Source organism: Hyla sarda, chromosome 9 (genome assembly GCF_029499605.1).
Source record: "Hyla sarda isolate aHylSar1 chromosome 9, aHylSar1.hap1, whole genome shotgun sequence".
Lineage (NCBI taxonomy): Eukaryota > Metazoa > Chordata > Amphibia > Anura > Hylidae > Hyla > Hyla sarda.
In genome coordinates this window covers 57,213,286-57,229,599 of record NC_079197.1, presented here as the reverse complement: position 1 = coordinate 57,229,599, position 16,314 = coordinate 57,213,286, and the positions used below count along the sequence as shown (strand labels likewise).

General features: G+C 43.1%; 1 protein-coding gene across 5 annotated transcripts in view; it reads left to right on the top strand.

The window, feature by feature from the left end:
• FRMPD3 (FERM and PDZ domain containing 3) overlaps positions 1–16,314 on the top strand; it is a 445,976-nt gene that overhangs the window by 134,004 nt on the left and 295,658 nt on the right. For 2 of the 5 annotated variants that reach the window (XM_056539303.1, XM_056539307.1), the window contains one exon: positions 7,783–7,828. The exons of the other annotated variants lie outside the window; for them this stretch is intronic. In XM_056539303.1, coding sequence (XP_056395278.1) covers positions 7,783–7,828 — 46 coding nt within the window. The remainder of the gene's footprint in view (positions 1–7,782; positions 7,829–16,314) is intronic. 5 annotated transcript variants of the gene reach the window in all.

Sequence of the window (16,314 nt, the reverse complement as noted above, 5' to 3'; positions counted from 1 at the left end):
CAGGCATGAGCAGTCATCCGGCAGAATCGTTGATCACTGGTTTCTTATGAGAAACCAGTGATCAACATAGAAGATCAGTGTGTGCAGTGTTATAGGTCCCTATGGGACCTATAACACTGCAAAAAAAAAGTGAAAAAAAAAAGTGAATAAAGATCATTTAACTCCTCCCCTATTAAAAGTTTGAATCACCCCCCTTTTCCAATAAAAAAAAAAACACAGTGTAAATAAAAATAAAAATAAACATATGTGGTATCACCGCGTGCGGAAATGTCCGAATTATAAAAATATATCATTAATTAAATCGCTCGGTGAATGGCGTGCGCGCAAAAAAATTCCAAAGTCCAAAATAGTGCATTTTTGGTCACTTTTTATATCATTTAAAAATGAATACAAAGTGATCAATAAGTCCTATCAATGCAAAAATGGTACCGTTAAAAACTTCAGATCACGGCGCAAAAAATGAGCCCTCATACCACCCCATACACGGAAAAATAAAAAAGTTATAGGGGTCAGAAGATGACAATTTTAAACGTATTAATTTTCCTGCATGTAGTTATGATTTTTTCCAGAAGTCCGACAAAATCAAACCTATATAAGTAGGGTATCATTTTAATCGTATGGACCTACAGAATACATATGAGGTGTCATTTTTACCGAAAAATGTACTACGTAGAAACGGAAGCCCCCAAAAGTTACAAAACAGCGTTTTTTTTTTCAATTTTGTCGCACAATGATTTTTTTCCCCGCTTCACCATAGATTTTTGGGCAAAATGACTGACGTCATTACAAAGTAGAATTGGTGGCGCAAAAAATAAGCCATCATATGGATTTTTAGGTGTAAATTTGAAAGAGTTATGATTTTTTAAAGGCAAGGAGCAAAAAACGAAAATGCAAAAACGGAAAAACCTCCGGTCCTTAAGGGGTTAAGAAGCCCCTATGGTACCAGAACAGCAAAAAAAAAAAAAAAAACACATGGCATACTATTTTGGAAACTACACCCAGTGGCCTTGCTAGGGTTGGTGTCACCCGGTGCAGTCGAAAATGGTGTCACCCCCATACCTACCCCCTACCCCCAGTAAGTTTTTACCCTGTTGTGACAGACACCACTGTTGTAGCGCATTGTGAGAAATTCCAGTATAATAATCAGATATACCAGTTGCCACAGAATAGTAAAGTGTTAAAGAAGTTTTCACCATTGAAATATACAGCTCCCAGAATTACTTAAAGGGGTACTCCACTGGAAAACATTTACTTTTACATCAACTGGTGCCAGAAAGTTAAACAGATTTTTAAATTACTTCTATTTAAAATCTTAATACTTACAGTACTTATAAGCTGGTGTATGCTCCACAGGAAGTTGTGTAATTCTTTCCAGTCTGACCACAGTGCTATTTGCTGACACCTCTGTCCATGTCAGGAACTGTCCAGAGCAGGATAGGTTTGCTATGGGGATTTGCTCCTACTATGGACAGTTCTTGACATGGACAGAGGTGTCAGCACAGAGCACTGTGGTCAGACAGAAAAGAAATTAAAAAAGAAAATAACTTCCTGTGAATCGCTTATACAGCAGCTAATAAGTACTGGAAGGATTAAGATTTTTAAATAGAAGTAATTTACAAATCTGTTTAACTTTGTAGCACCAGCTGATTAAAAAAAATGTTTTTCAGTAGAGAACCCCTTTGAGCAGTGGTGAGGTTATGCTGGGAGTTGTAGTTTCACTGACCATAACTGTAGAACTGACAAGTGACTACAGCTCTGATAGGACATAGAGAGGAGAATATACAATGATATCAGTGACTACAGGTGACGTCTTCTCTATAGGGAGGAGAATACACAATGATATCAGTGACTACAGGTGACGTCTTCTCTATAGTGAGGAGAATACACAATGATATCAGTGACTACAGGTGACATCTCTATAGTGAGGAGAATACACAATGATATCAGTGACTACAGGTGACGTCTTCTCTATAGTGAGGAGAATACACAATGATATCAGTGACTACAGGTGACATCTTCTCTTTAGTGAGGAAAATACACAATGATATCAGTGACTACAGGTGACGTCTTCTCTATAGTGAGAATACACAATGATATCAGTGATTACAGGTGACGTCTTCTCTATAGTGAGGAGAATGTACAATGATATCAGTGACTACAGGTGACGTCTTCTCTATAGTGAGGAGAATACACAATGATATCAGTGATTACAGGTGACGTCTTCTCTATAGTGAGGAGAATACACAATGATATCAGTGACTACAGGTGACGTCTTCTCTATAGTCTTCCCTTATCTAATTCAGATGGTACATACCGCCAGGACTTGTTCCAGCTAAAACTTCTGTCTGTAGAATGTGACACCCAGACGTCTCCTCACTATGTCAGCGCATTTTCATCCTCTATATGAAAACAATTATTATTATAAACCTGACAGACACTGTATCCTCTAAATATAATACTACTATACACTGCACTCTTTAATTACAAACCTTCCATACACCATACCCACTGAATATAATACTACCACACACTGTACATTCTGAATATAATACCAACACATACTGTACACTCTGAATATAAATCTGCCACATACTGTACCCCTGAATATAAATCTGCCACATACTGTACCCCTGAATATAATACCGCCACACACCGTATCCACTAAATATAATACTACCACATACTGTACCCTCTGAATATAATACTACCACAAACTGCGCCCTCTGAATATAATACTACCACAAACTGCACCCTCTGAATATAAATCTGCCACATACTGTACCCTCTGAATATAAATCTGCCACATACTGTACCCTCTGAATATAAATCTGCCACATACTGTACCCCGAATATAAATCTGCCACATACTGTACCCCTGAATATAAATCTGCCACATACTGTACCCTCTGAATATAATACTACCACCCACTGCGCCCTCTGAATATAATACTTAGAGATGAGCAAACTACAGTAAATTCAACTCGTCACAAACTTCTCTGCTCGGCAGTTGATGACTTTTCCTGCATAAATTAGTTCAGCTTTCAGGTGCTCCCGTGGGCTGGAAAAGGTGGATACAGTCCTAGGAGACTCTTTCCTAGGACTGTATCCACCTTTTTCAGCCCACCGGAGCACCTGAAGGCTGAAATAATTTACGCAGGATAAGTCATCAACTGCCGAGCCGAGAAGTTCGTGACAAATCAAATTTACTATAAGTTCTCTCATCTGTAATAATACTACCACAAACTGCGCCCTCTGAATATAATACTACCACCCACTGCGCCCTCTGAATATAATACTACCACAAACTGCGCCCTTTGAATTTAACGTTGCCATACAGTGCACCCTCTGAATATAATACCACAACCGCAGTAACACCCCTCAACATCCGTTAGCTGATGCTTTTACCACGGGAGGGGGGTATTGGTGGTGTTGCTAGTGGATGATGGGGGTGCTACTACTGTGGGGGTGTTGCTGGAGGATGATGAGGGTGCTACTGGCCATCCTCCCTGGCAGTATCACCCCCATCATCCATTGGCAGGATCATCCTCCTGGCAGGAGCACCTCCATCATCCACCATCAGGATTTGCTGATGGAGGTGCTGCTGGGGGGGGTGTTGCTGGTGGATGATGAGGGTGCTACTGCCAGGGGGGGAGCATTAGGTAGGCAGCAGTTCCCCCACATTAGATAGGTCGCAGTTTCCCCACATTAGGTAGCATCTATTCCCCATATTAGGCAGCATAGATTCCCCACATTTGGTACCAGTTCCCCCACATTAGGTAGGTACCAGTTACCCCACATTAGGTAGCAATTTCCCCACATTAGGTAGCAATTTCCCCACATTAGGTAGCACAGATTCCCCACATTCGGTAGCACAGATTCCCCACATAAGGTAACATAGACTCCCCACATTTGGTAGACTCTCCACATTAAGGTAGCATAGACTCCGCACATTTGGTAGTAGTTTCCCCACATTAGGCCGCAGGTTCCCTTGCAGGTTCCCCACAATGGGTCAAAGTCTCCCCACAATAGATCGCTGGTTATACCGACCCCCCCCCCCCCCCCCCGAACACACACACACACAAAAATAAACACATACAACACAGAGACAAACACACACACTCACAGACAGACACACACACAGAGTCACACACACAGAGTCACACACACAGTCACATACACACAGTCACATACACACAGTCACACACACACAGTCTCACACACACAAGCATAGATAGTGACAGACAGACAGAGAGACAGACATACACACTCACCCATCCAGCGCAGCGCTCCTTCTCACCGGGCGCCGTGCGAGTGACGTAACTGACGTCCTCCTGCGCGGCCATGCGGTGTGACGTCAGGCCGGCGCAAACGTGGGAGCGGAGGCCGGGCACAGTGCTGGTGAAGGTGAGGGGGGGTGTGATGACGGACGGGCGCACAGTGAAGGTGAAAGAGGGGGGTTGCTGATGGACGGGCGCACCGCACACACAGCGCAAGGGGGGGGGGTGCTGACGGATGGGAGGCCGGTCGGGCACAGATGGGGGGGGGGGTGTCTGTGTAGCTGGGGAGGGGGTGGGTGCTGCGGAGCGTCTTGGTGTCACCCCATTAGGTTGGTGTCACCCGGTGCGGGCCGCACCCCCCGCACCCGGGTCGCAACACCACTGACTACACCCCTCAAGGAACGTAACAAGGGGTCCAGTGAGGCTTTATACCTCAGAGGTGTTTGACGACTTTTTCGTTTAAGTTGGATGTGTAAATGATTATTTATTTATTTTTTTCACTAAAATCCTAGTTTTCCCCCCAATTTTTAAATTTTTATAAGGGGTAAAAGGAGAAATGCCCCTAAAAATTTGTAAGCCCCATCTCTTCTGAGTATGGAAATACCCTATGTGTTGACGTCAAGTGCTCTGCTGGCACACTACAATGCTCAGAAGAGAAGGAGTCACATTTGGCTTTGGAAAGCAAATTTTGCTGAAATGGTTTTTGGGGGGCATGTCACATTTAGGAAGCCCCTATGGTGCCAGAACAGGAAAAAAAACACATGGCATGCTATTTTGGACATTACACCCCTCAAGGAATGTAACAAGGGGTACAGTGAGCCTTAACACCTCACAGGTGTTTGACGACTTTTTGTTAAAGTTGGATGTGTAAATGAAAAAAAAAAATTTTTTCAGTAAAATGCTGGTTTTTCCCCAAATTTTTAATTTTTACCAGGGGTAATAGGAGAAAATGACCCCCAAAATTTGTAACTCCATTTCTTCTAAGTATGGAAATACCCCCATGTGTGGACATCAAGTGCTCTGCTGGCGCACTTCAATGCTCAGAAGCGGAGGAGCACCAATGGGCTTTTGGAAAGAGAATTTGTTTGGAATAGAAGTCAAGGGCCATGTGTGTTTACAAAGCCCCCTGTGGTGCCAGAACAGTGGACCCCCCCACTACATGTGACCCCATTTTGGAAACTACACCCCTCACAGAATTTAATAAGGGGTGCAGTGAGTATTTACATCCCACTGCCGTTTGACAGATCTTTGGAACAATGGGCGGTGCAAATGAAAAATTAAATTTTTCATTTTCACAGACCACTGTTCCAAAAATCTGTCAGATTATCATATTAATTATCAAACGCCAGATATAGAGGTCCACATAGCAATGTGACCATGCACAATATATTTTTAATTTTTTTTATTTTCACTCTATACAAGGAGCAGTCTTAGTGTTATATGTATGTGTACTCTTATCTTTAAAGAAGGCTACTTAGGGAATATTAAAGGCTATGGCTATGCTGAAGTATAAAATACCTTTCTGATGATTTTCTGACAACAAAAATATGATGTTAATGTCAAGTCCAATAGCATCCAATGTAAAGTCCCACATCTTTATTAGCATCCCAATACAAAGCATGTGCAATGTTTTGACCACAGTGGGCCATTGTCAAGCATATTTTGTGATTCAATACACATACCCCTGCATTAATATGTAAATGGTTGGATGGACTAGTTCTCAAGGACCACAGGGGTAGATAATAATACTAAAATAATAGTGAAGCAATTAGCAGTCGGCACTGCAAGTCTATACCTTTGTGTAGTAGTCTGGTCACACTGCTTAATTACTATCCTCCGCTGTTCTGTGTGGTGCTCAGTCCTTACGAAACATAAATAAATCCATAGCAAGCAGAAAGACACTGGTAGACGGCACTCACAGGTAAAAACTTGCGGTTCCTTTATTGGGACAAGCTGGATACAAAGCAACGTGTAGTCAAGCGGCCGGTTTCGCGCTACACAGAGCGCTTAGACGTGACCTCTCAGAGGTCATGTCTAAGCGCTCTGTGCAGCGCGAAACCGGCCGCTTGACTACACGTTGCTTTGTATCCAGCTTGTCCCAATAAAGGAACCGCAAGTTTTTACCTGTGAGTGCCGTCTACCAGTGTCTTTCTGCTTACTAAAATAATAGTAGATAACTGGATATATAGAAATAGAAATCAAATACAAATGATATATGAAAATTTAAAACCATCAAATATAACTTTACCTAATATTTTCATATATCATTTGTTTTTTATTTACATTTCTATATATACATTTATCTACTATTATTTTATTATTAATATCTACCCCTGTGGTCCTTGAGAACTAGTCCACCCAACCCTTTGCATACATTTTGTCTCTATTTTGTCCGTGAGGGTCACTTACGGGACTAAGTATCTTGGACAGTATATCAGATACAGCCAGTAAATTAGATATAGTAGTATATCAGAGCATACCAGTCTTCCCACATTTTTATTTAACATGCATTAATATGCAGAACTCCAATCACATTGTGTAAAGGAAGTATAAGGGATATCACCCGACCAGAGACCAATCACCTTTATTGATCAAAGTGGTACATTAGCAGGGATGTATCAGCTGAGTTTTAAGTGTGGGAGTAGTAACAAAAATTAGGCGTAAATTCAAAAGGAATAAAATTAAGAACAAATACAAATGGCATGAATTGTTGCCCAGTCCCTGCAATGCAAGGGGGCCCTGTTTTGAATAACATGGTGGAAGATCCACTGCGCATGTGCTGGCATTTCTGCTGTAATACATAGAACCATGAGCTGAAAAGATCAATAGGAGGTGTTTCCCTAGTGGCATTACATGGAAGTGACACGCCTTAAGCAACAGTGGGTATCTTTTAATCAAAAATGCTAAAAATGCTAAAAGAGGCAACATTGCACTGTATCTCCTAAAAGTGATATGTAATGCTCGAGAAGATCAGTTCCCAATCAGGGGTATCTAAAGGGTAGGACACTGGTATCACTTGTAGGGCAATCCTCCTGACACTGAATGTCAAGGGGGCCCCACCTCCTATTTAGGGAGACATGCCCAATGGATTCACATACATATATATTGTTAAGTAGTAGGGAAAGAGGACCTGTTAAGGAATTCCTACCACATACAGATCAAACATACCACCAGTACCTTAAATAAGTGTATAAGGCAAATCATGAAGTAGAGTACACTGTATATATATATATATATATATATATATATATATATGCATGAATATAACTCAAGTTATGTCTATTTGGTGAGCCATTAGGGGAAAGCTCATCTCCTCACTTTTTTCTTTTCTTGTGTTTCTTCCTTTGCTAATAAATCTATTGCAAAGGACAAACCCTGAGTAATTTTCACTTTTTGTTGATGCATTTAAATATGTAATATTTTACTGAATTTATATTTATTAATATTGTTTAATAATTTTATTATTTTTATATGAGCTGCAATATATTTTGTTTATTCATTGCAGGAATTCAAAGGACTCAATCAGTTTGACAGTGCTACATCCTCACCAGGTGATTTTGCGACCTGTGTTAGTAAATGGTTACAGTGCTTTATTTTCTCTATAGTGACTAAAGTTTCAAGAAGTACAGATTTGGTATAAAAATTTTTTTTATTTTTAACAAAAATTGACATTTTGGTAGAATTTTTCTTTAATCCAATAGCAACCAATCAGATTGCTTCTTTCATTTTTGAAAAGGCCTGTGAAAAATGATTGGTTGCTATGGGCAACTCAGTAACTTTTCCTCTGGACGGGTTTTGATAAATCTCCTCCATACTGTAGAAAGATAAATAGATTATAAATACAGCCAAGGAAAAAAATTGATCTCCTGCTGATTTAGGCTACTTTCACACTGCGCTGGGCTCTGCCACAAATGGCCATTTAGTCTTTTTTTTTTTTTTTGCCTTTAATGGCCATTAGTGTGACGGAGCCCACTCGAATGGGAATTTCTAATATCCATTATTGCGGTCGCTATTCTGCCGGAAGATAGTTGCGAGCACTAATTTTTCTCCTGCTATCTTCCAACAGACCTGCTACTGATGGGCAGAAGAGGTAGTATGAAAGGAGCCTTAGCATGTTTTACCACTAATAAAAGAAATGATCAGCTTATAATTTATATGGTTAGTCTATTTAAACAGTGAGAGACAGAATAGCAACAAAACAATCTAGAAAAATGCATTTCAAATCAATTTGCCAATGAATTGGCAAGTGGCTTGTACAGTTGCTTTCTAGAGTAGGGGAACCTTTCAGTCCTTTACAGTGTAGTGTGTTATCAATTGTTTTCTTGGTGACTTTGGTCCTAACAGCCTGAAATCATTGACAAGATCCTCTCATGTAGTTCTGGACTGATTCCTTACCATTCTCATGATCAACTCCATAAGGTGAGATCTTGCATGGTGCCCCTGAGAGAGGGAGAGTGAAAGTTCTTCCATTTGCTAATTGCACTAACTGTTGTAAACTTTCACCAAGCTGCTTGGCATTGGTCTCATTGCCCATTTCAGCCTTATGTAGGTCTACAATCTTGTCCCTGACATCCTTGAACAGCTCTTTGGTCTTGGCAATAGTGGAGAGTTTAAATTTGGATTGATTGGCTGCTTCTGTGGACAGGTGTCTTTTATACAGGTAACAATGAGATTAATGGAGGGTGCTCTTTAGGGCTGCCATCAGAAAATTAGGGGACCCTTATTCACCTGAAGGCCTGCCAACAACTCCCACAAGGCCTGCTCGCTAGCTTCTCCATATAAAAAAATATATATTTTAAAACACAGGACAAGAAAAACAAGAGCCTTTTTGTTGAATGAGGAAGGAAGAAGGAACCATTATCACTATACATATTACCATCATTACCATCATCTGTTATTGACCAAATCCTGTATATTGAACTCAATATTACCAATAATACTAGTATACAAGGAGGAATATTATCCCCATACATATTACCATCATATTGTTACTGACCCAATCCTATTTTCCTGCAACCAATATTATCAATAATAATGGGAAAATAATACAGCCACACCATGTACACTACCCATCATCACCAAATATTATAAAAAAAAACGCTGAATATAGTCCAATATTTCTGCCTACAAATCCCATAAAGGTGGTTATCCCAGCTTTACACAGGCTCTGCAGACAATATAAGTGATGGCAGAACAGTTACATCTAGTGATTCCCAGAAGGCATCTTCTTGGATCTTCCTTTTCTTCTCTGCCTTGCTCAGACGGCCATGAAGTCTTCTTCCAACCATGACTCATCTCCACAGAATCTGCCAGACAACAAACATTATTATGCTCCACACTTTTTCAGCATGTTCCCCACCTGTTCCCTACCCTCAATACCCCAAATAATTACCTGCTTCCACATGCTATGCAGGGCACCTGGTGCCCTGCATAGCATGTGGAAGCAGGTACCGTATTTATGCACCCCCATTTTAACAGGAAAATTTAATTTAAAAAAATAACAAGTAAAATAAGTGACTTGGACTAAATGCCACATCATCCCCCCAACTTCGTTTTCTTCTGCACCTCAGTTTGGTCCTGTCATCTCCAGTGCCACATCATTCCTTCCCTTTTATCAGTCCCTGTGCCACATTTACCCCTCTCATTGCCACCCCCATGTCTCATCATCCCCCCATGTCTCAGTATCTCCCTGTCATAGACCACCACTAGCCATACAGACATTAAAGGGGTTATCCAGGAAAACACTTTTTTTTTATATATCAACTGGCTCCAGAAAGTTAAACAGATTTGTAAATTAAATAGAAGGTACATTGGGGCTCAAGGTCTTGAACAAATGGCCATAGGATATAGGACTATATCCTATGGCCATTTGTCCAAGACCTTGAGCCCCAATTTACCTTCTATTTACATTTAACTATTTCATCACCTTGGGTATAGGTGATATAATTGGGTAGCCCAGGTCGTATGGTTATTTGATTGACAAGAGCCTCTCCAAACCCACATTGTAAGATTTGTAAATTAATTCTATTAAAAAATCTTAATCCTTTCAGTACTTATGAGCTTCTGAAGTTTAGGTTGTTCTTCTCTGTCTAAGTAATCTCTGATGACACCTGTATCGGGAACCGCCCAGTTTAGAAGAGGTTTGCTATGGAATTTGCTTCTAAACTGGGCGTTTCCCGAGACACGTGTCATCAAAGATTTCTTAGACAGAAAAGAACAACCTTGACTTCAGAAGATCATGAGTACTGAAAGGATTAAGATTTTTTAATAGAAGTAATTTACAAATCTGTTTAACTTTCTGGAACCAGTTGATATATAAAAAAAAGTTTTTTCCTGGTATACCCCTTTAAGCATTTAGTGCCTCCTCACACCATCATTCCCCCTGTCTCATCATGCCCCCCATCATTCGCCCCTTCATCATTTTCCCCTGTCTCATCATCCCCCCACCCTGTCTCATCATGTATCCCCATCATTCCCCCCCTCATCATCCTCCACCCTGTCTCATCATGCCCCCCATCATTCCCCCCATCATTCCGCCATCATCATTTCCCCTTGTCTCATCATCCCCCCCACCCTGTCTCATCATGTTCCCCAACATTCCTCCCACATCGTCCCCCCACCCTCTCTCATCATGTCCCCCATCATTCCCCCCTCATCATCCCCCACCCTGTCTCATTATCCCCCACCAACCTGTCTCATCATCCCCCCATCATCCACCCCCTCATCATTTCCCCCTGTCTCATCATGGGGGGCATCATGTTCCTCCTATGCCAGTGGCCGTTGGCTGTCCGGGCATGCTTGGAGTTGTAGTTTTGCAACATCTGGAGGTCCGCAGGTTGAAGACCACTGTATATGCTATTCTTCCACTTTCCTTACCTGGCTGCGCTTCGGCTGTCTTGTGGGCTGCGGTCAGTGAAGCAGATGAGTGACATCCTTTTACGGCTCCTCTGTGCGGCATCAGGGATGTCACTTTTCAGCAGCGACTACAGGAAATGAAAAGTGACGTCACTGATGCCGCGTAGAGAAGCCGGGCAGAGGATGTCACTCATCTGCTTCACTGGCCACAGCCCGCAAGACCCCCCGCCTGACCTGCCAAAGAGCAGCCAGGTAAGGAAAATAAACATACGCCGATAAATACGATAATTGTGATGATGGTGATGGTGGGGAGCTAATTTTCCCTCCCCTATTAGGTAATGTCTCCAGTAGGTAGATAGTAGATGATGCCCCCTGTAGATAGTAATTAATGCCCCAGGTAGGTTGAAAGTAGTAAGTATTGCCCTCAGTAGGTATTAAACCCAGTATTTAGATAGTAAGTAACTCCCCCAGTAGGTAGTGACCCCAGTAGGTAGATACTAAGTAATGCCCCAGTAGGTAGTGCCATCAAGTGGGTAAGGACGCCAGTAGGTAGTAAGTAATGCCCTCAGAAGGTAGTGCCATCTAGTGTTGGGTGCGAATATTCTCTTTTTTGCAACTTTGCGAATTCGCGAATATTGCGAATATATTCGCTATATATTTGAAATTGCAAATATTCGCTTTTTTCCTGCATATTCGCATATGTGAATATTCGCATATTCGCAAATTTACATATGTGCATATTCGCATATGTGAATATTCGCATATTAATTCTTTTCACTTGTGGGCCAATTAGAATGATGCAATTACACTTGTCAGAGGTTATCAACAGCATCCCTAGCAACCAATAGTAAAGTGGCCCACCACTCACTGTTTCCTTCATCCAATACGCGAATATGCAAATATTCACATATGCGAATATTCGCATATGCGAATATAACGAATACGCGAAATTCGCGAATGTAGGACAAATATTCGTCTATATATTCGCAACATATCGTGAATTTGAATATGGGCAATGCCGCTCATCACTAGTGCCATCAAGTAGGTAAGGCCCCCAGTAGGTAGTAGGTAATGCCCACAGCAGATAGTGCCCCCCCAGGTAGGTAGTGCCCCCCAGTAGTTAGTGCCTCAGGTAGGTTATGCCCCAGTAGATAGTGCCCCCATGCTATTTCACTGAGAAAAATAGACAATTATATCAATAAATATATATTTGTTTTAATACAATATAATATATATTGTTTCTACTTCAGTACCAACTGAATACACACACAATTCTTTATATACGCTCTCTCACCATGTTTTCAGAGCATACAAAAGACCAGATTTGAGGAAAGTGTTTCTCTTCTTACGTTTAAATAAACTAACCATTACAATTATTGATTGATAAGTTCTTTGTCAGTGGGCAAATGTACAAAATCAGCAGGGGATCAAATATATATATATATATATATATATATTTTTTTTTTTTTTTTTTTTTTTACTGTGTGTTTCTATCTATTTCACATTTATTTAAATATTTCATTATATCTTTTCATGTTACAACACTGAAGAATGACACAATGTAATGGTACAATGTAAGTGCACAGCCAGTCTAACAATTTAGCTGTCCCATCAAAATAACTCAACTCCCAGCCCTTAACCCCTTAATGATGGAGGGATTGTCCTTCTTTTGCCTTTTCACTTTTTCTTCCTCGCCATATAACTCCATCAATTTTCCATCTATAGGGCTTGTTTGCTAGATTTGTAATGACATCACTCATTTTACTACAAACTGTACGGTTAAGCCAAAAAATTTATTTTTGTGGGGCAAAGTGTAAAAAACAAAACAAAAATGCCATTATGCAACTTTTAGGGGCTCAGTTTCTATGCAGTGCACTTTATGGTAAAGCTATCAAGTTATCTTTATTTTGTAGGTCCATACGATTACAGGCTTCAGCAGTACAAAAAGGATCAGACCACACGAGGCAATTAGTGACCCTCCGATTGTCATGTACCGTATATACCGTATATAAGCCGAGTTTTTCAGCACGATTTTTCGTGCTGAAAACACCCCCCTCGGCTTATACTCGAGTGAACTCTCCACCCGCAGTGGTCTTCAACCTGCGGACCTCCAGAGGTTTCAAAACTACAACTCCCAGCAAGCCCGGGCAGCCATCGGCTGTCCGGGCTTGCTGGGAGTTGTAGTTTTGAAACCTCCGGAGGTCCGCAGGTTGAAGACCACTGCGGCGTTCGACATCATCCAGCCCCCTCTCACCCCCCTTTAGTTCTGTACAGTACTCACCTCCGCTCGGCGCTGGTCCGGTGCTGCAGGACTGTCCGGAGAGGAGGTGGTCCGGTGGGATTGTGGTTCCGGGCTGCTATTTTCACCGGGGAGGCCTCTTCTAACCGCTTTGGGCCCGGCCCCAGAATAGTCACGTTGCCTTGACAACGACGCAGAGGTACGTTCATTGCCAACGTACTTCTGCGTCATTGTCAAGGCAACGCCTCTATTCCGGGCCCGCAGCGCGGAGAAGAGGCGCCCCCAGTGAAGATAGCAGCCCGGAACCACTATCCCACCGGACGACCTCCTCACCAGACAGTCCTGCAGCACCGGACCAGCGCCGAGCGAAGGTGAGTACTGTACAGAACTAAAGGGGGGTGAGAGGGGGCTGGATGATGTCGAAGGCCGCAGTGGTCTTCAACCTGCGGACCTCCGGAGGTTTCAAAACTACAACTCCCAGCAAGCCCGGACAGCCGATGGCTGCCCGGGCTTGCTGGGAGTTGTAGTTTTGAAACCTCTGGAGGTCCGCAGGTTGAAGACCACTGAGGGCGGATGATGAGAAGAGGATGATGAAGGGGGGGTGTGGGATGATGACAAGAGGATGATGAAGGGGGGGTGTGGGATGATGAAGGGGAGTGGGGATGATGACAAGGGGATGATGAAGGGGGGGGTGTGGGATGATTACAAGGGGACGATGAAGGGGGGTGGGGATGATGACAAGGGGATGATGAAGGGGGGTGGGAATGATGACAAGGGAATGATGAAGGGGGCATGTGTGGGATGATGACAAGGGGATGATGACAGGTGATGATGATGAGGGTCTGGATGATGACAGGCGGTGATGATGATGATGAGGATGTTAATGGCGGGTCTGGATGATGACAGGGGGGGATGATGTATTTCCCACCCTAGGCTTATACTCAAGTCAATAACTTTTCCTGGGATTTTGGGTTGAAATTAGGGGTCTCGGCTTATACTCGGGTCGGCTTATACTCGAGTATATACGGTAAGCTTATCAGGACCCCACGATTACCTCGTGGTGGTCCCGATCAACTCCCGAGCACACCAATCACCCACACACAGGAACATACTTAAGGGCCTATGATCGACTTTGATCGTGGGATCTAAAGGTTTAATAGCCTAACAACCTAGCCTACCCTAGCAGCAGCAGCCGCTGTATGGTCATGCTTACCGTGCTGCAGCTTAGTTTTAGGGTCTTGGAACTCTTCTTATAGCTTAGGCCATATTTATGTAGAGCAACTATTGTTTTTTTCAGATCCTCTGAAATTTTTTGCCATGAGGTGCCATGTTAACCTCTTCAGGACCAGAGCGTATGCATACGCCCTGCATCCCGAGTCCTTAAGGAGGTGGGGCGTATGGATACGCCCGTGGGAATTCCGGTCCCCGCCACTAGCCGGTTGGGGACTGGACCGGGATGACTGCTGATATCTATCAGCAGGCATCCCGTGCATATGCCCAGGGGGCTCCTGAGATCGATTTTTGGTGGATCCGGATCATACCAGTGTCCGGTGACCCGGTGAAAATCAGGGGGATCAGGGGTGTCCAAGACACCTCCGGTCCCCCTGAAGGGATAGGAGTTAGATGACAGGGGTGCCACCCCTCCTATCCCTGCTATTGGTCATCAAGACGCGATGACCAGCAGCAGGTCGGGGGCTGGGGGGGGTTAAAGTTCGGTTCCCCCGTCCTGCCCACCGATGGTACTCCGGGCAGAACGGGGGAACTGCAGCGTGACCGGCGGTGTCGGGGATGGATTAATGTGCGGCCTTAATTTGTGAGTGACTACCGCTGTACTAATTTCCGACATAAGAAAATTCACACAAGGCCAGGTTGGTATGGGTTCTCTCCTCGGTACCCCGGGGGAGTTCTGTTTATTACAGGAAGTAAATTTGGTTTTTACAAACTGAGAAAAAGGGGAGGGTAAAAGGTAAAATTATGCATCATTCTATATGCTGATCGGTCATTTGAGCGTGGCGTAGCATAAGTCATTATCTTGCAAGTCCTCTTAGCTTAAGATTTCAGCATCTTTCCACAAAGTCGAATGTTTAGACGTCTTGTATCCATAGTCTGCATCTCAAGGTTCTAGTCTAGTTACAGGCAAAGCGATAAGATGAAATGTTCTGCATTTAGCATTCTGATGTATCTGGGTTAAAGGGTGAGGGAACAGATATTTTTCCAGCAGAAATGGCATATTAATATAAATTAGTCATTAGAAACATAAGGGTCATCCCTATCAGCGGCGGTGGAGGTCCCTTACCTGATCGGCGTCAGCGGGCGGCGATGACCTGCGGCTCCCTCGTTGCTCCCTGATGAAGACTAATGAACCCGGTGAGTAATTGCCTAGCAACATCTGGGGGGGGGGGGGGCTAAACTTTGGAGACCACTATACAGTGCTCTCTAAACTGTAGCCCCCCCCCCCAAGATGTTGCAAAACTACAATTCCCAGCATGCCCAGACAGCCGTTTGGGCATGCTGGGATTTGAAGTTTTGCAAGATTTAGAGGGCTGCAGTTTGGAGATGACTTTGCAGTGATCTATAAACTGTAGTCCTCCAGATCTTGCAAAACTACAACTCCCAGCATGCCCACACGGCAGTTTGCTGTCTGGGCATGCTGTGATTTGTAGTTTTCACTCTGCAGTGGTCTCTGAACTGTGGCCCTGCAGTTGTTGCAAAAGTGCAAATCCCAGCATGCCCAAACAGCAAACAGCTGTCTCACCATGCTGGGAGTTGTAGTTGCGTACCTCTGACTGTTGAATTACTACATCTCCCAGCATGCACTTCGGTGATCAGTACATGCTGGGAGTTTTAGTTTTGCAGCAGCTGGAGGCACCATGGTTGTAAAATACTGAGTTAGGTAACAGAACCTAACTGAATGTTTTCCAACCAGTGTGCCCCCAGCTGTTG